The 25,855-nt window shown below is 35.9% G+C and overlaps 1 protein-coding gene across 3 annotated transcripts in view; it reads right to left on the reverse strand.

The window, feature by feature from the left end:
• Positions 1-25,363, reverse strand: part of nrp2b (neuropilin 2b) — a 138,011-nt gene extending 112,648 nt beyond the window's left edge. For 2 of the 3 annotated variants that reach the window (XR_012384922.1, XM_017357663.4), the window contains exons 1-2: positions 24,687-25,363; positions 11,869-12,043 (exon numbers count right to left, since the gene is read on the reverse strand). Coding sequence is in view for 2 of the 3 variants with exons in the window: in XM_017357663.4 (XP_017213152.2) it covers positions 11,869-12,043; positions 24,687-24,756 (245 nt within the window). In the remaining variant the exon portion in view is untranslated. 3 annotated transcript variants of the gene reach the window in all.
• Between the last annotated feature and the right edge of the window lie 492 nt (positions 25,364-25,855).

Raw genomic sequence — 25,855 nt, forward strand, 5'->3', positions numbered from 1 at the left:
GCTCTCGGCCAATCGTCAGTTCAGATCGCCTTCATCAGAAAATACAATAGAGACTTTACTGAGCATTGCCGTAGAGGACTCGACTCCCCTCGGTGAAGTGTAAAGTAGAAATCAGCGTTAGGTGAGCATTGAGATTGGAGTATGTAATTCATAGTTTGAATTACTTCTCATTTTTTTAATAGCATTTTTTCATTTACCATAGTTTTAGTGATTTTTTTTTCCAAGTTTTTTTAAAGTCATTAGTTTAAGTTAAAAATTTAACATTTAAACAGTTTAAAATTTAAAACTGAATTCATTTAGTTAAACTGAATGTACTAATTGAGAAGTATTTAGTTGCAAAAATGGTGATTCATTTATTAATTTTCCTTCGTCTCTATTTCAGAGGTCGCCACAGCGGAATGAACCAACTATTCCGGGATTGGTTTTATGCAGCAAAGTACACAGAATTAGTCATTTATACACATATGGTCAATTTAGTTTATTCAATTCACCTACTGTATGTCTTTGGACTGTGGGGGAAACCGAAGCACCTGGAGAAAACCCATGCATAGGAAGAACATGCAAACTGGCTCAGTTAGGACTCAAACCAGCAACCTTCCTGCTGTGAGGGGACAGTGCTAACCACTGAGCCAAGGTGCCGCCCTAAAATAGTTGTTCTAAAAGTGAAAAAAATCTAGGGTTGGGCGATTAATCGAAAATTAATTAAAATCGACATTCAAAACCTGTAATTAATTTAATTCATTCATTAATTTTTTTGTCGGCTTTGTCCCTTCATTAATCCGGTGTCGCCACAGCGGAATGAACCGCCAACTTATCCAGCACATTTTTACACAGCGGATGCCCTTCCAGCCACAACCCATCCCTGGGTAACATCCACACACACACATTCATATACTACGGACAATTTAGCCTACCCAATTCACCTGTACTGCAGCACCCGGAGGAAACCCACGCGAATGCAGGGAGAACATGCAAACTCCATATAGAAACGCCAACTGAGCCGAGGATCGAACCAGCGACCCAGCGACTTTCTTGCTGTGAGGCGACAGCACTACCTACTGCGCCACTGCATCGCCATCGATCTAATTTTCCAGGTTAATTTTTTCAGTTACTTTCTCTACCGTGTGTGGAGTCACCTGACCCCGCTTTGTTAAGGCTGATTTATACTTATTATATTTTTTTTATACTTACTATATTATTCTTATATTAAGCGCACGCATACGGTCCGGCACAGCCGTCGCATACCCACGCATTTCTCAAAAAATTTTACTACACGTCACAACAATGCTTAGCGGAAGCTGTGTGTCTGGTCAGTTTAGTGGAGGTGACAAGAGTGGGCGTTGCAGAGAGCCGTGTTTTAATTTTAGTTGTTCAACGTTGATGTACAATAAATAATCATAGATAATAGTGTGCGTTTCCTTCAATTTTTTTAAATCAAGTAATGCACCCTACATTCAAAACTGTGAACTATTAGGGCAAAAACATAAAATAAACAAATAAAATAATAAAATAATGGTTTATTAAGCTTAATCGAGTTAAAATGTTCAATTAACCAAGACTTTAGGCCAAATCACCCCTACAAAAATCTCATATAAGGATATGTCATCTCATATCATTATAATGATATATACAGTATATATATATGATGATATAGTACCTTTTCTGTAAATTAAATTAGTTAATATTGAAAATATTGAAAGGACTATTTCATTTCAACATTTCAAATGCTCAAATATGCTCTCATTCAGATATTATTTTTTCTCACTTTAGGCTGTAGTTCTGGGGAATGTTTAATTAAAAATGTAAAAATATATAAAGTGATAATTAATTTTTAATTATATAATTATAAAATGAATGAATGAATGAATGAATGAATGAATGAATGAATGCTATTTCATATATTAAATTTTATTCCCATGTGATAATAGCTTGCAAAAACAGATATGGACATAAAAACATGGACAGGTCTTATGATGTGCTCTCATACCTTAAAATATATCAACAAAACAAATTAGCAAAAATACAACTTAAAATATTTTAAAGAACATTTAGTGAGGTTATTAATCTTTATTCAATCTCCAAAGTAAAATATGGGGTTTGATGGAAAAAACAACAAAACAAACACAAAAAAATAATAAATTGGAAAGCCACTGCTATATTGGACTAGGTAAAAGAATCTCTGAAAACTCTATAACTTTAATTTGCCAATTTTCAAGGTAAAATATATAAAGTGCAAACTGTGGATTCCACAGTCAGGAAGCCTCAGGGATGTTATCGCTCTACTGAATTAATAAAATCCCAGGGATGGAGGAGAATGGAATATCTATTCCTTGTGTATTAATATGGTGATTAGATAATATCAAAAACTGGAATACTGTGCCAGAGGGAGGAAAAGAGAGAGTAAAGATAGAGGAAGGGGAAAACGATAAAGATGAAAGAGAGGGATACAGAAAGAGAGAGAGGGAAGCATGACTTCAACCTGCTCAGCCCTTTTTCTATAGCCATGTCATTCAGTCGAGGAGCTTTGCTGATTGCATTACAGATATATCACGATAAATCAACCCATGCTTATTATGTTTATTCCACAATAATCTATTTATAACTTTTAGGAGCGGGACACATATTATGCTGTGCCTAGGAGTCAGGAAACAACCCAATGAATTTGAATGAAGCCGCTATGACGAGGGAAACAGTGTATTTCATGTAAGCTCCGAGCTGTACCTGTAAACTTTGACAGATTTACCTTTTTTACATTGCATCTGGTCCCTGTCACCTACCTGATTTTTCAGAGAGCTCTGGGTTTCATCACATTCTCTGGCAACTGGACAATAAACAGTGTACATCTCATCTCTCTTTTATCTTTTTCTGCTTATCCTTTTCATGACCTACAGTATAATGGCACTGTTCCAAATGCTTTTATAGTTGAGCTACAGACATAAAGTCTGTTCCAAATCGGAAGGCAGAGTAATTAGTGCTCCTTATGAGTGGGGAAAAAAGACCAATAAGGGGTAAAAGACTAATACCAATATACAACACTTCAAATGTCTTCTTTTAGCTAAAGGTACAGTTCAGATACAACTGATGTCAATAGAAGTAAAGTAATTAGAATCAATAGAAGTAATTGAATCAATAGGCCTACATTGTCACACCAAGATTCATCCTGTAATTAAAAAAATAAACTCATTCAATCCAATAAACACAACAATTTATTCATAACAAATATTTTGAGTTAGCATGCAGCAATTAACACTGAAACTACCAGAATTGTATAACTACAAGAGCACCTGACAAGAAACTGCGTAACTTACTTTGTCTGGCAAGTGGGGAGCAAGGTTTTTATCAAAGGGAAAACCATTACGTTACACCATGTCCTAACTACACACAATGCTAAAACTCAAGATATAAGCTATATCCTTTCCATGCTAAAAACTATCCAAACTCCACAACAAAAAATTCTATTTAAAAATGGTTCCATTTCTGCGATTTCGCAGCTGAACAACAGCATAAACTACTATGACAATGATGACCTCAGGTACTGATCATGTGCTTTTTTCAGTTTAAATGTTACCAGTGTCAATTTGAATACCTCTTTACTTGACATTTATAGTCATACTGAGAGTGCCAGCAGACGATTTACCTTAGATCTAAAATTAAATAAAATGACTAGCAAACATCAGTCACTTAGCATGTGTACTTTTAATATTAAGCAGGTATAATGTTTATTAATTAGATTATAAAGCTGTATATATTATAAAGATTATTGCAAAGCTGTTTAGTGCGTCGAACCGTTTTGAGTTTGAGTTTGTGAACAGTTGATCAGTAGTGAGTTTAAATCTCTGCCTGGCATTAAACCCTTGCTGTATATCAAAGTTTGGAAGAGGCCTGTTTCCAAAGTGGCATTTAGTCCTTTTGTTTTGGAAATGCCAGTGTGGCTGAATTATCAACAGTGTTTACTTCACTGTACACCTGCTACACTGTATACTTGTGCAATGAGAAAGTGAGGTGAGTGCGAAACAAAGCAATGCTGAGAAAGGGCTGAGCTTGAGAGGCGAGTCATTTTAATCAGATTCAATGTATGAAGGAAAAGAAAGAGGGGAATAATAAAGTGGGAAATGGAAGGGTAGAGACCAAAACTAAAGGTTATCCATTGTGATTCTTTTGTACCAGGCTTTAACTAGTTTAAGCTAGTCCTTAGTCAGCTAGCTTGACAATTTTTCTCAGGAGAGTCCCATATTTCAGTTCTGTTAATGTTGTCCTGGCTTATGAAAAAAAATAAAAAATGTTTTGCCCCATATTTCCCTTTTCGTAAAACAATCTTAATTGATGAGTGGTAGTTGTGGTGTTCAGTACTGTGAAAATAGCCCAAACAATGGTGGCTAACCATATAATAGTGTGTTTTAAAGTAAATCATATTACTATATTAATTAAGTTGCAGTTAAATTAATTTCTTCTGAATTTAAAACATTATATTACTACACTAATTAAGTTGCAGATAGTAAAGATGTGATCGATTAATCTCTTCTGAATTTAAAACATTATAATATTGTGTATAAAATAGTGTGTTCTCTAAAAGTAAATATAGACAAGCCTAAAACATTGTGTACAAAGGATGCTACAAATGACAATATTGTTATGTTTGTGTAATTTTTTTATTATGTAAAGTAGGGTTGGGCCGACAGATGATGCCATCTTCCATCGCCGATGTCCGACAAACTTCATGATGCTGAGGCGGTATCGCGATCCATCGCCCGCTCCACATTTATATTGATATATAACTTTTATTTTATTTTATATAATATCATCTTAATAGCAAAAACAGTCTTTTCATGAGCGGTGTTATATTTTTCATATAGCTGCCACTTGCACAGCTGACAGTATGGTAAGGATTAAATTAAGGATTTTACAGTACGTGTAGACTCAGTGGCAAACGCTGTTACCTGCAAACCCCCTCCCACAGACTTTACAGTAAATGGCTTTAGTTATTTTCATAGCGGACTTGAAACACAAGACATTGTACGGTGCCAAATTGGTCAACATCGCCCAACCCTAATGTAAAGTACTTTTATTTCTTCCAAAATATTTTAGAGTATTTTTTTATTTGCTTAAAATAACAAAAAATGGCACAATATCTATGTTTTAACTTCTGAAGAGTTAAGAAAGCAATATTTGGTGGAGTTACCCTGATTATAATTTATAACAAAGGAAAACATTTGTTTCTCTCTCCAACTGTCATCCAAAATTCTCCAAATTACTCGTCCTTTCCAACTTTACCAGACGATAATAAAATACATTTTTTTTTACAATTTTACTAAAACCCATGCCCAACAGCCCTAATAGATAAAGCCAACAAAACCAGATGCTTTTAATTTTCAAGTGGTCTCTCAACTCCTAACAAGTTATATTTCTATAGCTGTATTATACAATCATGCTTCAGATAGGTGGAGGGAGAGTGAAAATTACAATGAAGAATAGACGCAAAAGGGAGTTGAAGGAGAGATGAGTGGAAAGATGAGGCATCAGGGTGTGGTGTTGCAGACATGCAGACTAAACTTCATGAGGTTAAAGGGGAAACCCAGTAGTCCAGCCAGTTTTGGCCACATGTGCATATAAACATCTGTCAGTTAGGACTGAGAGGCATGCCTGGATATGATCCCTGAGCTGCATAATCATATCTGACAGGGAAAACGCTCCAGGTTAAATAAATTAAGTATGGCACTTAGCTGCTGATGGAGCCAGTTTGATGTCCAGTGGAAAGATACTGAGCTGTTACTACATCGGGATCAACACAGATCAAATAAATAGCCTTCCCACAGTGTCTATACCGCAATATGTGTGAAGGGTGAGCGTTTATGATACATACAGCACTATCGCATTGCACACACAGCATATCAAATGGTATTTTCATCACAAATCATGAAATGTTAACCTAAAAATCTGCTCATGTGGTATTAATCCAGTTTGATAGATTTTAATAAAGGCAAATATTTAATTAACATCACTGAATGATCTTAATTACACTCTCTTATAACTAAATTGTTGAGTTAGACCATGCTGTTGAAAAATGCAGGGTTGAACGTTTGTATAGTCTATATTCATGCCTGTGGTGGACTAAGTAACTACGTGTTTTCACTACACTATTGTACTTAGAGATTTTTTTTTTTAAGTATCTGCACTATTTTTATTGTAGGAAACTTTACATCACTACACTATAAAACAAAATGTTATACTTTTTAGTCTGCATTTCCTAAATGAAGCTGACTAAAAAGTCTCCAGTAAACAACTCATAGTGAGTCTCAAGTAAACAACTCAATGATCCAAAATGATTCAAACATAGAGTCTCCAGTAAACAGCTCAATGGTTGAAAGAATCCATTTAGAGTGAGTCTCAAGTGAACAACTTACTGATTCAGCTGATTCATTTATAGTGAGTTTTCAGTGAACAAATCACTAATTCAAACGATCCATTCAGAGTAAGTTTCCAGTAAACAACTCGCTTATCCAAGTGATCCATTCATGAAGAATCTTAAGTGAACAGCTCACTGATTGAAACAATCCATTCAGAGTAACTCTTAAGTAAACAATTTATTGATTTAGCTGATCCGTTCATTGTGAGTTTCCAGTGAACAACTCAATAAAATCAAACAATCCATTCAGAGTGAGTCTCCAGTAAACAACTCATTGACCCAAAGTTATTCATTCATAGAGGCTCATTTAAACAACTCATTGATTGAAATGATCCATTCAGAGCGACTATCAAGTAAACAACTTACTGATTCAGCTGATCCATTCATACTGAGTCTCAAGCAAACAACTCACTAATTGAAACAATCCATTCAGAGTGAGTCCCCAGAAAACAACTCACTGATCCAAATGATCCATTCATAAAGAGTCTCCAGTAAACAGCTCACTGATTTTATTGATCCATTCAGAGTGAATCTCAAACAACTTACTGATTCAGCTGATCTATTCATTCAGCTGATTCATTCATAGAGCCTCTAGTAAACAGCTCACTAATTCAAATGATCCATTTAGATTGAATCTTTAGTAAACAACACACAGAATTAAAGAATTCGTAAAAGAGTAAGTGTCCAGTAAACAATTCACTGAAGTTGGTTAACATTAAATTAAAATTACATAACTTAATAATCATGTATTTTAGCTGCTTTAACACATCATAGATATAAAACTTGAATGTGTAAATTAATTCTTATGTATATGTTAACACATTTTTTTTTTAAATCGCATGTCTTTTTATAGTCCTATTGTATGTTTATATTTATATAATATATATTATTTATATATGGATATATGTTGTGCACATTTAGTTTTTGTAATAAACTAGTGTATTTGCTAGATACTATATGCTTGTATATGCTGTATTGTATAACATTTTGCACATAAATAATCATAATGAATAATCAGTATGACACGTTTTGGTAATACAATTTTCCAAAATTAACATTCGTCAATAAGCTATTTTAATACTTAAGTACATTAAAAATCAAGTATTTGTGTACTCTGACTCAAGTAAAATGAAAAATGAGAACTTTCTCATTTTACTAGAGTAAGATTTTATTTTGGAATCTGTACTTTTACTCAAGTGTATTTCATCCAGGTAAATGCACAACTGTTTAACTTCGTCTGCTTAAATCTCGACAACACAACTAAAGGATCCGTTCACTTCACAGAGAGATTGTTGCAACAACTCTTTAGTGTGAATCCAGAGAATCAACAGATATTTGTGTTTAAACATGTTAATGGATAAACCACTTGTTTATTAAAGAAGTGATCGTGTTTACTAGGCATTAACAATTGCAATTGAGTTGGAACGCCAACAGAACTCGATACTCCCAACTTTGTCCTTAATTCATCTGTCTGGCCAGGGGACAAAAACAATAATTGCTAGAAAAACGGCAGGGAACAAGTCAGGGAGTTTAAAGAAACATGAGAGCAAGAGTGTTGATTTTAGCCAAGAAGAGTCTGGCTTTGTGATAAACAGAAGAGGCTGATATATAATTTGTGCATTTATGAGGCCTACAGATCAGGCGTAACAGTAGCTTACATCAGACTTGGGCACTACAGGCTGTAAATAATCATACTTAACCTTTATGTGCTTTAAATGCTCACAGAGACGCTTCAGAGAGAGATATAAAGATAGAAATCCGGGTCAGGATGGCGTCAAATTAAAATAGCACTTAACATTAAGTGTATAAATTATATTATATATGTTTAAAAACATAAGTATTTAACCTAATGATTATTATAATACTGATAATACTACTACTACTACTACTACTAATAATAATAATAATAATAATAATAATAATTTATAGTATATAATCCATTCATTTTCTTTTTGGCTTAGACCCTTTGTTAATTTGGGGTTGCCACAGCGGAATGAACCACCAACTTATCCAGCATATGTTTTACACAGTGAAAGCCCTTCCAGTTGCAACCCATCACTGGGAAACACCCATACATTAATTTACTCATGGGGGGAATATGGGGAAAACTGGATAACCCGGAAGAAACCCACGCTACCCCCTGCACCTTAACGCCGCCATTTATAATAACAATTATAAAAAGAATAATAAGAAGAATAAGAATAATAAAGTATTTATATACAGAATACAAAAAAATAATATTTAAAATAATAATAGTAATTTTTAATAATAGCATAATCATATATATTATTTATAATTAATAAATGATTTAACTAAGTATTTTTAATTATTTTATTATTTTAATAATTCTATTATTATTATAAAATTGTTTAAATAATATTATATATATATATATATATATATATATATATATATATATATATATATATATATATATATATATATATATATATATATTTTTTTTTTTTTTTTTTTTTTTTAAATAATACAAATAATAATTATAACTTTTTAAATATTTTATATTGTTTATTTACATTTACATTTAATTGTAAATAATAAACATTAGATATGTGTAATATATTTAAACATAAATTATATATTAAATAGTATATAATACTTGTAAAAGAAGTATATAAAATATATAATATATTTAAAAACAGTATATAACCTAATAACTATTACGATACAGATAATAATAATAATAATAATAATAATAATAATAATAATATTTATAATAATAATAATAAAGCATTTCAAAAATGTTATATTTAAAATAATATTAATTATATTTAATAATAATATAATTATAATAAAATCATTTAAAATAATATTGAATATATAAAATTATATTTTAAATAAATAAAAAATGTACAAACTGATCATTCATAATCTTTTTTTTATTATTGTTCATTTATATTTATTTGTAAATAATAAATATATTAGATATGTGTAATGGTAACGGAGTGGGTCAGCCTCGGCTGGTTCAGTTGGCATTTCTGTGTAAAGTTTGCATGTTCTTCATGCGTCCTTTTGGGTTTCCTGAGGGTGCTCCGGTTTCTCCCACAATGTAAAGACATGCGGTACAGGTAATTTGGGTAGGCTAAATTGGCCGTAGTGTATGAGTGTGACTGAGTGTGTATGGATGTTTCCCAGAGATGGGTTGCAGCTGGAAGGGCATCCACTGCGTTCAACATCTGCTGGATAAGCAGGCATTTCATTCTCCTGTGGTAACCACGGATTTAAGAAAATGAATGAATAAATGAATGAATGATATGAGTAATATATCTAATCAACAACATATACACACAGTATATAATAATAAAATACCATAATACCAAGTTCAATAGTATCAAGAGTACTGTAAAGAGCATCAAATATGAATTTCTCTATATAACACACTTTCAGTAATGTTAAATGTGGAATTGACAGATAAACATATTTAAAATGTATCAGTTTTATATTTTAAAAGTCATTAAACTTTAACTTTCTTAGATTAAAAATCCATTAATCAGTAATTAACCAAATCAAAACACCCAAGCAGCCCCACAAAGAAATAAGCTCGCCACTCACAACATGACAGCAAGTTAAGCAAAGACAAACAATGCTCTTTAAATATCTTCAAAAGACGTTAAAGTCTAGTCAGAACATTTGTAGCTCAGCAGCAGCAGAAGAAGAAAGTGAAGACAGAAGGTTAGATAAAAAGACACATCTGTTTTAAGTCTTAGATCTGGATGTGTTAACCTGAGAACTACTGGAAAACTGTCCACTTTCCTCTTTTCCAAAAGTGGCAACGTGTCTGATTCAATATGGAGTTCTGTTTACTAATGGACGCTCAACGAAATCCCCAGCGGGAGGAAAGAACGGAATAGGATGTGTGATGTAATGGAACGTGCCGCATCTTCTGTCAATCACAGTGGGGTGGAGGGAGAAACAACAAAAAAACAGAGACGAAAATAACAACAGTACTACCCCAAACCACCGAGGGGTAAGCAAAGCGCTGGAATGAAACACAAATCAGACTTTCCTGTCTCCGTCTTTTGATCTCTTGCTCACTGGAAGTGCTCGGAGAAGACACTTTCAACAAAAGCTTGTGAAAAATTAATGCTCCAATTTCAACAAAGGAATGTCAGAAGCCGTTCCCGCAAATCTCTCTTTAAAAACACTTCTATGTATAATTAATAGAGCCAAAATGGTAATAAATGCCAAAAGGACAAAGGGGCAGCATTGAGTGAGAAGAGTGAGGCAGCTGGCAGGTTTTGACAGGCTTTATGGCTCTGCCGAGAAGGGTTTGTAAAACAAGACTCGTGAATGTCAAAGTCTTGCTAATTCCCCTCAAATTCGTCGCACTTTATGATTTAAAACAAATCCGCCCAGACTGCGAAAGAACACAACTTGAGCTCTGTGTACTCTCATAATCCAGACCACGACTGCGTGTATTTCTGCTGTCGTCCAATAGAGGGAGGAGTGGACACAGCTGCCGGTGAAGCACACGCTGCGAGCTCCAGCCTGCACATTTCATGATTTCCAGAAATGTGTGTCAAAGCTTTGTTTATTGGGTATTTAATTAAAGTGAAGAGACTGTGTAATGTCGACGAGAGCCAGGCTCAGCGGGGCATCGCAGGAAGGCTCCGATAATCACTAGGCAAGAAACATCAGAAGTCTTTTTCACATCAACTCATTTTGTTTTTAAAAGAAATCACTACAGATATGGCTCACATTAAGCAGCACACTTAATAGAAGTCTCTTAATAAAAAAAAACAGAAAGAGAGAAGAAGATGAATTGAAAGAAATGCAACACTTTTTGCTTTGATATACTTTCTTTTAGAGCTGTAAAATATTTAAGAATGTTATGACAATGTTATCTCATTTTTATGAGAAATGTTATAGTATGTTAAATTATGTGATATTTAATATGTAATGCAATATACAGTATATATAGTTTAAGTCAGAACTATTAGAATTATTAGAATACTTATTTTTTCCCTAATTTCTGTTTAACTAAGAGAACATTTTTTCAACATATTTCTGAACATAATCGTTTTAATAACTCATTTCCAATAACTGATTTATTTTATCTTTGCAATGATGACAGTACATAATAGTTGACTAGATATTTTTCAAGACACTTCTATACAGCTTAAAGTGACATTTAAGTGACAAAAAGGCTTAACTGGGTTAATTAGGTTAACTAGGCAAGTTAGGGTAGTTAGGCAAGTTATTGTATAACAATGGTTTGTTTATTTACAAATAAATATTGTCAGAGCATAACAAAGTATAAATCAATTAGTTGCTTATATATTTAATTTTTTATGTAAATGTATAATTATTTTTTTATTTAAATGATTTATGACTGGTTTTATGTTCATCGATCACAATTCTAAAAATGAAACCGTCAGTAAATCAGTAAATATTACCACTACTGACCTAGAATAAACACAATGACAATAAACATTTAATCAACTGACCTGCAGTCAAGCTTTTCCAGCTCAAAGTGTGGGTTGAAGTTTAAGACGATCCGCTGGGATGGTTCGGGCGCTGTGATCACCCATCTGCAATTCTGGTGAGGCGGGTACTCCAGCGGGTAACCAGGTGTAGTGATGTACCCTGCATCACTGGCATCAAAACTCCCACCACACGGTTCTGTGGAGATAAAATGTGAAATACGTGATTCGCCAGCACTGTGAAAAAAAGTTTGACTGCTTGAATCTGTGCAAACTTAATTACATTTTAACTTCAAACCAGTTCATTTGGACGGTCATTTTTCAAACTGACTGAAGTGATTCGGTACAAATTAATCAATATGACACAAATGATTCTGAGCGACTCAAAGGAAATAGCTGACCTCTGCAAGTCAATAAGTGAAGCAGTCACGACTTGACAACTAAAAGCCTCAATTCTGTGTCCCAACGTTCAGCACAAATCAACACAAGCTGGAAAATCAAAGAATCTCCTGTCTCTAGTGTCAAATGTGCCTGTCCCAGCTGTCATCTACCATACAACCGCATCACTATCAAGCAATCTGCAAACATTAAGACACAAGCTTCACCAGTATCTCCACAATAAAGAGTAAAAAAACACTCGATGACAAAGAACTAACTATTTAGTGACAGGAAGTGTGTCTGCATGAGGTCAAAGGTCAACCCATTGGTGCGGAGAACGGCCACAAAGACGCCTTTCTGAGTGGAAAGCGCATAGATAGTGCACTCATTCGCTCTTTCTCCCCTGTCTGTGTTTACCATTCTCTTCCCGAACAAGCCCTCGGCTCCCACAGCTCAAATAATTGATATGGCGCTCATTTATTATTGCTCTGATCGTAGTATTGAGGCACAGCTGTTTAACCTCTGCTAGCACGGTACAATGTCGGCGTGCAATGAACACACATGTTCGAGGAGAGGCGGCGTATGAATGTTTTAACGCGCACAGGCACTGAATGATTTAACTGAGCTTCGAGAAGTAGCCCAAAAAGGTACAGTGTGTTGAAGAATGTTTTTGTCCAGGAAATTATAGTTTGAAGGGTCCAATTATGTTATTTTATTAGATGGAGAAAAAAATGGGAAAAATAGTTTATGTAATTAATAAATAATGATGGGGTATTAATTCTTTTCGAATAAATCAATGAACTGGTATAGGCATGGGCTGGTATAAGATTCAGACAGTATGTTAACCCCTGATAAAAACATCACGTTATTGTGATTACTGCTTTAAAATATACACTTTTTAAATGTCTGGGTAAAAAACAAAACCTTTTTTTTCCCTTTTGATCATAATATATTTTATTTTGAGAAACTTTTAAATATTTTGGAGCAGTAAACATGTCAGGCTAAATATTTCAAATGAATCATTCAGACTTCTGCTGTCTTCATTAGTTTCAAAAACATGGATTTTATTGCAATTTAAAACGACATCTCTGGATTTCTTTTGTCCTAAAAACTTAAAACGAAACCTTACAAATGCCATATAATATGCCGTATAACAGAAAATTTTGCCAGTTTTAAAACCTTTACTTTTTTAAACCGTGGTATACCTTGAAACTGGTTATCGTCCCATGCCTGGACTGGAGTCAATTATTCTGCTTAAACTATGGTTACTACAACTAAAGTCATTGTCTATATGTACTATTTCACCACATTTGACGTCAATGAAATTTTTTTTTTTTTGTCTTTAAACCACTGCTGTGTGTACGGATAGTTACTTATACTGTAATTTAGCCATTACCTGCCTGGAACTACTTTAATTTTTATATTTATCAGACAATACCCGCACACCTCAGTATGTCAATCAGCCAATTAGAATGCATTCAACAGCTTATTCATTTAAAATATATTGGTAACACGTTAGTTTAGGTCACAATTAAGGGTATTAACAAACCGTTAACTAACACTACTAACTTAATATACTACTAATTAGCTGTTTATTAATAGTCAGTAAAGTAGAAGTTGGGTTTAGGTAGGATTAGAGATGTACACTATCTGACAGAAGTCTTCTTGCCTATCCAAATTTTGAGAACAACAAATAACTTGACTTCTAGTTGATCATTTGGTATCAGAAGTGGCTTATATGAAAGGCAAAGGCCTCTATTTTACTTATTTTACTTACGCTTATTTTACCAACATAAAATATGATCATGTCTTGCTTTTTATTTATTTAATTAGGACAGTAAGGTTTGACTTTGCCTAAACAAAAGTCTTGTTATTTAACAGAAAAAATGTACAATATAGAATATAAAGTCATAATGCAGTGGAAAAATAATTAATATTGTGTATGACTCTCATGATTTTGAACAGCTGCATCCATACATCTCTGCAATGACTCAAATCACTTATTAAAAAAGACATCTGGAATGGCAAAGAAAGCATTCTTGCTGGACTCCCAGAGTTCATCAAGATTCTTTGGATTCATCTTTAATGCCTTCTCCTTCATCTTACCCCAGACATGCTCAATAATGTTGAAGTCTGGTGACTGGGCAGGCCAATCTTGGAGCACCTTGACCTTCTTTGCTTTCAGGAACTTTCATGACTTTCATCAGAACTTTTCAGATCTTAGCAAACCAAAGGAACAACAATTGCTTGTAGATGAAAGCACAATCACCCAAAGCTTGATGAATCAATCCTGTGGTGCCGGATTGTGTGTGGTCCTGCTCATCTGTTACTGTACGCCAGCAGTGGCCAGGCAGGAACGGACACAGGCACGCATTTTGCTGCCGTTACTTGAAATTCACAACAAATACACCGCAACCGACATGCACAGAGCTGATGTTGTAGCGTCACACATAGCGGCCCAGTGGGGACGCTGGGAAGGAGTTCAGAGGAAGTGAAAGCTTTGATTGACAGTTTGAGGTCTGTGGCTGGTTTCCACAGCGCTTTCTGTGAACAATTACAACTCATCTGTATTGCACACTTGATCTCTCACACTCAGTCACCGACTTTTCTCACCGTCAGAAAACAAGATGGATGTGGTGGGATGCGACCTCTTCATACCTTGCGGATTTACTCCACATGCAAAGCACACTGCAAGTAAACCAGACAAAATGCATCCTAATTCTGAAACAGAGCAGAGCACTCACCTTTGCTCTAACACAGTGACTTGTCAAATATTGAACAGGGCGACGACATGAGGTGTTCGCAACATAACAGAATTTCAAATTCAGAGTTTTTGGAACGCTATGATGACAAGAGAGGTGTTAGACTGTACTTAACATGATGGACTGGACTTAAAGCCCAGTCATCTTTCGCTTTTTATACAGAACTCACAACAGAAAACATGACCACAGGAAAAAGTGTGATTATAGTTTTAGAATAAAAACTGATCACATTTTTTTAATTTCCTTTTTCTGTTAAAAAACAAAATAAGTTATTTTAAACAATGTTGGCAAACTATAACCATTGACTTCCATAGTATTTGTTTTTCCTACTATGGTTAACTTCCATAGTATTTGTTTTTCCTACTATGGTTGACTTTCATAGTATTTGTTTTTCCTACTACGGTTAACGTCCATAGTATTTGTTTTTCCTACTACGGTTAACGTCCATAGTATTTGTTTTTCCTACTATGGTTAACGTCCATAGTATTTGTTTTTCCTACTATTGTTAACTTCTATAGTATTTGTTTTTCCTACATTGGTTGACTTTCATAGTATTTGTTTTTCCTACTATGGTTAACTTCCATAGTATTTGTTTTTCCTACTATGGTTGACTTTCATAGTATTTGTTTTTCCAGCTATGGGTGTCAATGGTTACAGGTATCTAAAGTTTTTTAAATTATTTACTTTTTGTGTTTGGAACCACTTGAGGGTGAGTTAATAGTAATTTGTGTTGTTGATGTATTTGTGTATGTCGTGTTTGACAGTTTCTTGTGTGCTGTGGTTTTACTAAAACAGTTTTTAGGATAAAACAATCTCTGTAGACTTTATAACTTTTTCCCATTCAGTGGATGTGTATCATAAAAAGTAACATAAAAAAAATCAAAAAAAAAAATTTTGTTGAAAATTGAATTGATTGGCTTGAGCACATCGTTAATGCACAGATTTGATAATGCGTGTAGATTTTAAAGTACAATTAGTTAAAACGACACAATTATTAACTTTTTTGTTCAATCACCTTAAACTTGCAAAAACAATTAAGTTAACTTAATCAATTTGTGTTGGGACCAATTAGTGTAGTGTAGATCACCTCAAAACAGTGGTATAGATTAGTGGTTCCCAAAGTGGGGGTGGTGAGACATTAAAGGGAGGGTCGCATGGTGATTTCCAAAATCTAATTAATTGTTTTAAACCATTAGAACTACCATATGTTATCCATAACCTACTGAAGCTAAAAATTGTAGCTTATAGTTTCAGCCTTTTGATTTTTTTTTCTATTGGATTGGATTGCAACTCTTGGGTTGATTACATTGTATTAAAGATGCAGCATTAGCATCAAATGCAGCAGATTGATTTTATGGCACCAGGTTAAACTTTCTGGCATTGTTATCTTAGTATATGTTTTTTCTACTTTTCACATCAATGACTACAGGTATCTACATTTAAAAAAAATATTTACTTTTGGGTTTGGAACCACTTGAGGATGAGTAAATAGTGAGTATTTATTTTAGACCTGCACAATATATCTTTTCAGCATCGATATCGCAATGCAATCATTTGCAATAGGCACATCTTGAGTACATGCAATGTTGAGTCTGAATTAAAATCGATCATTTCACAATTGTTTTTTGAGGTATGTGACTGTTTGAGGCTTTTAAAACATTCAGGCAAAATAATTTGTACCATTTATAACTTTGACAAATTAATAAAGATTAATTTTATTGAATTGTTTATTACCCGTTATTACCTGTTTAATATATAAAATGGTGATGCTAACATTATTTTATGCGATGTTGATGTATTTGTAAATGACATTTTTGACAGTTACTGGTGTTCTGTGCTTTTACTGGAATAGTTTTTAGGATAAAAAATCTGTATTTTCTATAACTCTGTATAGTCCTTAACTTTTTCCCAGTCAGTGGGTTTGTATGATAAAACAGTAACAATAAAAAGATTGACTTTGGTTTAAATTGTATTGATTGGATTGAGCACATCGTTAATGCACTGATTGAGCAGATCAAGACCATCAACACTCCTAAAGTGACAGTGGATAAATTTTAAAAATTTGGTCAGGCAAGGCCGTGTTTGATTTAAATACTGTTGTTATATGTTTGTTGCTATAATTAGCTAACAGTTTATTTCCTGTTGCTTCTTGGTGTGCTTTTGTATCTTGGGTTTCTGTACTATCTACTTGTTAAGTGTGACATCACACGAAGCGGCTTCCAGGTCCAATCATTTTATTAAACTGTATGAGGAGGCTCATCAAATGTTAATAATAAACATTTACAAAGTGATGTAATACTTTTCGAAAATCACGATCGCAAAATATCCATGCCTAATTTCCGACAGCTAGAAAGTGATTAATTTTTTATAAATTGTGTACATGTGTACAATGTGTACACAATGGTTTTATATAACATCCACTTTAATGCGTGATAGGACTAAAAGTGGTCATAAATGAATATTTTCTCAATTCAAATGACACGTCATGACTTAACAAGCGGATTTCAGAACCTGTAGCTTTTAAACAAGATTGAAGGACTCAATTAGTTTGATCAGGTGGGTTTAACTTGGGTTGGAACTAAACTGTGCAGATCTGCGGCTACAGGTAAGTATGTTGAAGCAGGATTGCAATTACACTATTCAGGGTTGAAGCCCTCCAGGAACTAGGTTTGAAACCCCTAGTATTTACAACAAATGCAAAAACATTGGTTACACTGAAACCCCATTAATTGGAAACATTGTGTTATCATGACTGAAAAGTGATGCCAAAGATGTGCAAAGAGTTAAACATTAAATTCCCTCCGACATTGCTACACAGACACACACATGCAGATTGTTGTGTTCTTTGCTTGCATCAGATCTCAAGCAGTTTCTAAGTGTCCCACAACAAGACACTCAAGACAGCATGTCAAGCTAAAAATAACCCACGTTTTAAAAACACATCTCAGGGCTCTTGAGTTCAGTTCCATTCTGTTGCACTTCATCCAGCTGTTTTTCAACACCACACCAATGTACACAGATCTCATCCGAACTGGGTTAGGCTAAAACAGGTTAACTATAGTCATTCAGGAAATCTTACTTAGTAGTCAATTTCAAAAAGAAGTATATTTTGCACCAAATGCACTCTTGGCTGTGCCTGAACAATCCCAGCATCATCACTTTCTCATATGTTCAGGGTCGATTCGTTTGTGTATGCAGAAATAAGAGGAGGGTCGACAGGCTGACGGCTCTCATTAGGAGGTGTTCTTCCTCCCTGAGCATTGGTTCTCAACAGAACCGGTCTGACAGTGCAGAGATTCATTTCCGCTCCATTCAGAGAGAGCGACAGATACTGCAGTAGTGTTGTGTTGCTGTGTGTGTGGTGGCCTCATGAATTATTGTGTCTGTACTGCTAAAAGAGTCTATCCATCTACAGGCTCTGCCACATGCTATCACAGCAGTACACAGCCCTGGCGAATGGGCCACAGTAAACATCCGGTTTGTGTATGGGGGGACTTTAGATGCATTTGCCATTCTTGTGAATGATTTGCTATGCACCAAATACAACTGAAAGTTATATGTTGGGGAATGGAAATGCAGGTTACCCAGAAAATAGACTGTAAATACAAAAATGTCTCCGTTTGCTTCCACTGCTCAAAAATGAAACCAAAACATCCCAGGTTTGGCCGCTAATAGCTTTAGAATGATGATGAAGATCATTTTGAAACCAGAGTCATACATTTGTAAGCATGAGAAGCAGTGTTGGGTAAATTACTTTAAAAAGTAATGAAAGCTTCAGCGAAGGTTCTACCAGGAAGACTAATTCTATGTCATTCTTCATAATATCAATTCAGCCAATAATAATCAAGCGAGCTATATAAATAAGCTGTCTAAACAATTTATTTTGCTGTTCATAGGTGAAGTTCCCTTCATCCCCCCCATCACCACCAGGTTGGGCCCTGCCTTCATCTTCGGGCAGTATTTGTCAGGTCTTCATGAGACCCGCATCATTGATGGGGCTTATGCCAAAGGACTACACACAAAGGACAGAAACTGAAATAGCAATGTTTTACACTTTCTCAATAAAATAGTAAAACGTTTATCCGTCTTTCTGGTAGAAATAGATTACAAATTATTGATTACTACTGGAAATTTGTAGTCTGATTACATTACAGATTACTTAATGTAAAAAGTAATCATTACTAATTACTTTACTTTGAAGTTACTTTTAAAACATATAAAATCTACCTTTAAAAATACCAAATAAATCCCAGATCTTTTAATATTCAATGAAAAGCATTACAATGGGTTGATCACAGCAGCTTGACATATTCAAAAGACTTAGAGTTCAACCAAAACTTCTCTCATCATTCACTTGTTCCAAGCCTGTTTTTTTTTTTTTTTTTTTTTTTTTTAACAAAAGAAGACTAGAAAACTAGATACCTGAAACCATTGACATCCATTCTATGAAAAAACACTGCAGTGTTTGGGTGTTCTGTGTTCGTCTACAGTAGTTAGTCTACCGAAATGTGTATATTTCATACAAAGCATGAAGCTGATCAGTCAGTTTTTGTTGCGAGACTCGCAGTTTTCAACTAGGGCTCCTGGAAAATGCGAGCACACTCCATATATACCCCATATGCGCATGCAATATGCGCTCCCGATATGCGCGCACATAAAAGATATGTGAACTGCCTCAAGCATCTATGCTTCTCTTCACATGCAGAAGATCCCTTCACTCTTGTTCATGCACAAAAACCTAATTTAGCCTGTTTTGGCAGAGTTGGGCCGCCATGTTTTTGGGTGCCGTTGTACTCCTTAAAGACTATTCACATTGACGTTGAAAGTTTTTTAAAGTCAGGACATTAAATACATTTCACAACAATATTTTTGTTGTTACGCACAATAAAATCAAAGTAATGTCTGTATTTCCACTTGAAGAAGAAGCAACCGCTCTCGACATTTCAGCTCGCGTTCTTCAGCAATTGAAAAGCACATGCTTATTAACTGACGTTGCAGTAAAAAACGTGATTGAAAGGTATTTTTTCTTATAAAAACTTTAATTGTAACGCAAGTAACGCAATTACATTGATTTTAGAAACTGTAATCAAATTACACACATTTAAAAAGTAATTAATTACATTACTGCATTCCTCAAAAATGTAATTAGAATACAGTATTGTGTTACTGTGAATCGTGTTACACCCAACTCTGGTAATTAGCATGATTACCAAAGTGAAATAAGATTTTGGAGTTTGGCTCACATCCCATTTATTTATTTATTTTCTTTATGGAAGAGGTGGTTTCATGAAGGCAAACACAACCAATCCCTGATGATCATTATCATTCTAAAGCTATCAGTGGCCATACCTGGGATGTATTGGCTTAACTTTTGAGCAGTGGAAGCAAACAGAGACGTGTTGTTTGATAAGACAGTTAAAATAATTTTTAAAAAATTACATAGAAAGTAAGAATAACGAAAACAACATGGACTTAAACATTGCGAATACTACATCCACACCACTAGGTGTCAGTATAAATCAATCAGTGTAATAAGTCAACTGCCTTATTAGAGGTCACAACAATTACTGCAAGCGCTGGCAACTGAACTGCATCAATTGCAACAACAAATGTCTAAGTAAAAACCTTGTGAGTTACATCCCACACTACATCAAACTGTCACGGTGTTCAATAGAAACCAAATCTTCTAATAGAGCTCCTTCGATTGGCAAAATCAAACAAATCAATTGCTTTGATTTTAGGTCAAATCAATAGTATTGTCTATCCTCACAAAGCGTAAGACTCAGCACATGGATGCTCACTGTTCAACACAACCCCAGTCAGCTGGGTCTTCTGCTGAGTACACACAACAACAGCCACAGATCTCATCCTGTCAGAGCTTCCGGTGTCGGTACTTTGTCAATTCGCACAGGCCCGCTCCTCTCCTCTGTTCAGATACGAGTCGTCTCTCCCCGCCTCACTTCCTGCAGGATTGAGGATGCTGCCGGTGGGTAGGCCTGCCGTCGGCCCCCACGCTCCAGGGCCATAAGTAACTGTAAACGGTGCTGAGCAGGTGGGTGGAGGAATGAGAATGGAGCTGCATTATTTATGGGTTTCTTGCTTGTTTTGAATTTCATCCCGATAGCACTGTTTCAGCACTTTTCCAAAGCCTGCCACACGAGAGTGAGTGAACGAATGCCGGCACATTTGCTGGCGTGAATACAAATATCTGACCTTCTTTAAGCTGATTTACAAGCCCATTTTCTGCTGAGGGAGTGCTAATATTACCCATTACACGAGACGGAAAAGAGAAGAAAACAGTGCGGTGAGCAGACATGACAACAAACTGCAGTGATTTACATAATAGCAGTTGTTGTTGGAGATTAAGAGCATTTACCAGTTCAAATAGACAATACATCGCAAGAACTTTCGAGATACTAATTGTCCCATCGCTCAGACTGAAACTTTGGTTCCTGCTTAAACTCTCCGGTTCTATAGAAAACTCTATCAGAATCTTGTTTCATCCCAATCTGCACTCAGATACACACAATCTGAAGAGAACAGACATGGAATGCATCTCCCTGAACTCATCTGTTAATCTGATATCAAACTCTGAGGACTGTGGAACAACAGAAGTTGCCAGAAGTCCACATCTGCCTTTCATCAGTATCAATAGTCTAAGAGGGCTCAGAGGAGGTGCTGCTGGAAGAAACCTAACGCTACACACACACATACAGAGAGAGAGAGAGAGAGAGAGAGAGAGAGAAAGAGAGAAAGAGAGAGAGAGAGTGAGACTACAAGCAGGTGACTCAAATTAAGAGCTGGATAAACAACTCAAAAGTGAAACTCAGAACCAATCGGCTAGAAAACCAAAGATGTGCATATGGAAAATGAAATAAGCTCAAAGCCACTGAACAGCAGAAAACGAACATGACAAATGGGCTTAGCAGGGATCCGATGAAACTTTAAAGAGATCCCATTCACTCTGTACGCCACGGAAAACAACCAGCGCCAGGAGAGAATTGCTCTCATATTCCCTCGGAAATTCGGCACGACACGCGGCAGTCTCGCTTCCAAAGCAGCTACCCGTGGAGTTTGCCGCGCTAGCTATAGTTTCTCTGGAGCGCGTTGAGGATCTGCAGGTGGTCAGGTGTGTCTGCACAGCTGCACAAGCAGGTAATCAATCGTAGCGTTCCCTCCAGGCACAGGTGGCCAAGGCTTTGCCAACAGCACGCTCTTTTGCACTTGAACCAGTAGGCACACCAAGAAAATATGGAAAAGCATCCGGACACAGCGTTTCTCAGGCTCAAACATGTAGATTTACACGCATCTGCATGTTACCACCACACACTGCTCGACAGCCATAACCGCCGCCACGGGAGAGGAGCTGGAAAATATCAGCAGCTGACTGGCAGAAGTCAATAAGGTTTCTCATTTTCACTGAGCGAGCATCTGCTGATGAATAGCTGATATTTAATAGCAGTGATGAGACACTTAGAGCTCCGGCGCTCTGTCTTATTACATTCTGTCCGCACTAGAACAAGAGGCTTGAGCCCCCCTATCGTCTAGCGTGTGCTTCATCAGCTGCTGAGTCCAGCTCACTTCAGTAGGGCTTCCTGTCCCAGCAGTAGATGGCTAAGCCATTCTCCCGCTCTCAAAAGCATTCATGCGTCTGATTCAGACCGTCTGAAGCTTAACAGGACTAATTAAGGCACTGTTGTTGTGTTGGAGAGATAGCTGGGCTTTTAGAAAGACCCCCGTGGAGAGCTCTCTCTTGGATCAGGTGCAGATCCCAACACAGATCTGTTGAGTCTGGCAGTACTTCCATCGACATTTGGTTGAAAAATTAAGCAAATGCTAGTCCAAAAGGACTTTACTTGTGGAAAAATATGTCAAAAGAGACAAAAAAGTTTAAGAACAAAGCTTAAATGAAACAGTGTTCCCCAAAATGACACTTGTGTCTATGTTTATACCCCTTCGGGATTTTCAGTGGAACACAAAGGGACACATTTGGAGGTCTTCACTCACTTTGTTTGTCTGAAGTAAAGATGGAACAGAAGTGAATGGTGACTGAAACTGTCAATCCTAAACCATTTGCCTCCTTTTGTTTTCCACAGAAGGCAGTTTCAAACAAAATTAGCGTCAGTAAATGATGACACAATATTTATATTTGAGTGAACAAATCCCGCTTTAAGTAGGTTATCTCATGTGTTCTGACCGGGAAATGACTCAATTTATATTATTCATGTTATTTCCATAACTACTCAGCAAAAGTACTTTAAAAAATATTTAGTAAGGCTGTTTAACTATTTCGTATTGTCATATTTATAGCTATTGGGTGTAGTTCCTTTTGAGATATATAATAAAGACTCTAGAAAAATGAGTTTGAAATAATGATAAACATAAAACTAGTCATACGTATTGTCACAAAGACGTGTGGACTACCACCACAATAAAAAGGCCCTTTAAAAGTCCCCTTGAAACTGTTTAGCATTAGTTTTCTCTTAAAATTGAAACAAGAAATCACAGGGAATCCGTGAAAAATAACTTATTTTACGCAAGTTTAAAATCGTTTATAAAAGCCACACGTAGCTTCCCACCAGAACTGCGAACATGTGCGACCGTTACTTAGTTTGTTTCTGTTAATAGATGCCTCAGTGTATATTTGGTAAAATTGAGTTATCAGTCAGACAGTGTATAATAAATCCCGCTAGTAAAACTCTCAGCATGAAAATCTGTCTTCCAAAATGAGAATCATCAGCAATTAGTGCAAAAATGTCAAACCAGGTCATTAACATATGAAAATATCAACTTATAGCTTATGTTTAAACGTATGTACCATTTATATAGCCCATTGGCCAAAATGTTTGTTACATTCTGTATCTGCGCTGATCCTCTTCATGATAGTCACTGGAGGTGCTTCATGTGCCCGCGGCTGCACAAATACAGTCGTCAAGACTAAGTAACCATGACACGAGAACACCATGACTGGAAAAACACCGTAAATGATGGGTTACGACTTTGTAGATTAGGAGGTATATATATATATATATATATATATATATATATATATATATATATATATATATATATATATATATATATATATATATATCATACGTTTGAGGGTTTAGGTGACAAGTTGCTTAATTTTGGACCCCAATCGTATTGCGGAGGGAATCTACTGCGTAATTTACTCAGGAGTTCATATGTGCGTTTTTGAAGAAAAAAATCTATTCTTAAAAACAAAACAAGAAATCATATTACATAGTTATTTAAAATGCAAAACTGGTGTTTGGAAAGCATAGTGGAGTACAGTATGAAGCGTAGCGTTTGTGGGTGCTCATGCCGAGCGCGCGTCACCTCCAGCGGGCAGGAGACTGCCAGCGCACGAGATGAGCTTTCACCAAAATCACACTAAAACAAACTGGAACTAGAATACGAGAGGCTCGTCCTTTCAGTTTGCTAGTTTACTTCTTCCTCATTTTCCAGCCAGGGTTAATAATAAATGTTAAATGTTGCACATTTTGGCGTTTTTTGTCTGACAGTTAGGTACGAAAATATACCTAGTCAAAATTCAATATAAATGCCTATAATTATGAATAATTTAATACACAGCTTATATGCCTACTACATTGTCACGTAAAAACATAAGCGTGAATTCGAACCTGCACTGACAAATACAACTAAAAAAAGAGAAAATATAAAAAAACAAGAACTTACCCTCCTGTCCATAAACTAATGCCGCACACAAGACAAGTAAAGATCCACAGAGCTTTGCGAATAAATCCATCTTTCCTGGGTGAATGTTCACCCAGCGCGCGTAGAGGAAAAAGCTGAAGTTCTTGTGATGTTCTTTGTAAATGTTCTTCTCCACTGATGTTGTATCCACTTGTGTCTTTGAGTCCGATTACAATATCTTCCGCTTGATTTCTCGGTGTGCTTCAAAATGCTGGATGCGTAAATTCAACCCAGGCTGTTTAACATCTCCGGTTGTATCCTAAACAAAAGCAACGCAAACAAAACAAAAAAGGCTAAACCGCTTTCTCTTTAAAAGCCAGAGTTCAGAGCGAAAACATATTTTGGCTTGATTTCCTCGAGCTACAGCGGCGCGCGAGTGAACGAGGAGTGAGGTGAGCCGCGCGTTCTCTCGCCTTCCAACCCAAGTGACATGGAGCGTTTTCCCGATCTTGTCGCCTCAGAATCCACCACCAAGCGCTCTATAACTCGCATATGAGAAACACTATCAGAGAAAGGCAGCTCGGATGTGGTCTTCCGTACAGTGGGTCCGTGACTGAAGTCTTGGGATAGAGATCCTCCGCGCGCTGTCTCTTTGGCACTGCGCGTCTCTGCGTTTGAGCGCTGAGTCTTGCGCGGCAGCAGCATGTGGATGTAATAGCATTAAGGACGGGCGCAGCTATCGCATTACAGTCAGCACCTCGGCCCGCCTCTCCAGTCTCTGATTAAAGACCAGCCACTAGTCCCGCAGTTACGCTATAAAAAGGCGAGCGAGGGAAACACAAGCGCCCACAGCCACACGGGCTCGTCAAACGCTCGTGGCTGTGCGAAACCACAAGGTGGTTTGGAGAGTTTCTTCAAGGTGGTAGACGATGTAGGCTACACGCTGACAAATAATGAGGTTTAAAAAGTCCTTTTAAAGTCTCATTTAAATATTTAGCGTCTCATTAATGAACAAAGCGACTTTTTTAGATCAAAGTTTTCAAATATTCACAGCACTGTGAAAAAAAATTAAGAAGTATTAATTAACAATTATTTAGATTTGGCAGCTTATTAATTGCCTAACTTTTCCAAAACCCTTTAAAATATTAAGAAACTTTTCAGAAAACAAACAAAAAAGGTTTTGTAGAATAAGTTTAGGTCAAAACTACTTT

This window comes from Danio rerio, chromosome 9 (genome assembly GCF_049306965.1).
Source record: "Danio rerio strain Tuebingen ecotype United States chromosome 9, GRCz12tu, whole genome shotgun sequence".
NCBI lineage: Eukaryota > Metazoa > Chordata > Actinopteri > Cypriniformes > Danionidae > Danio > Danio rerio.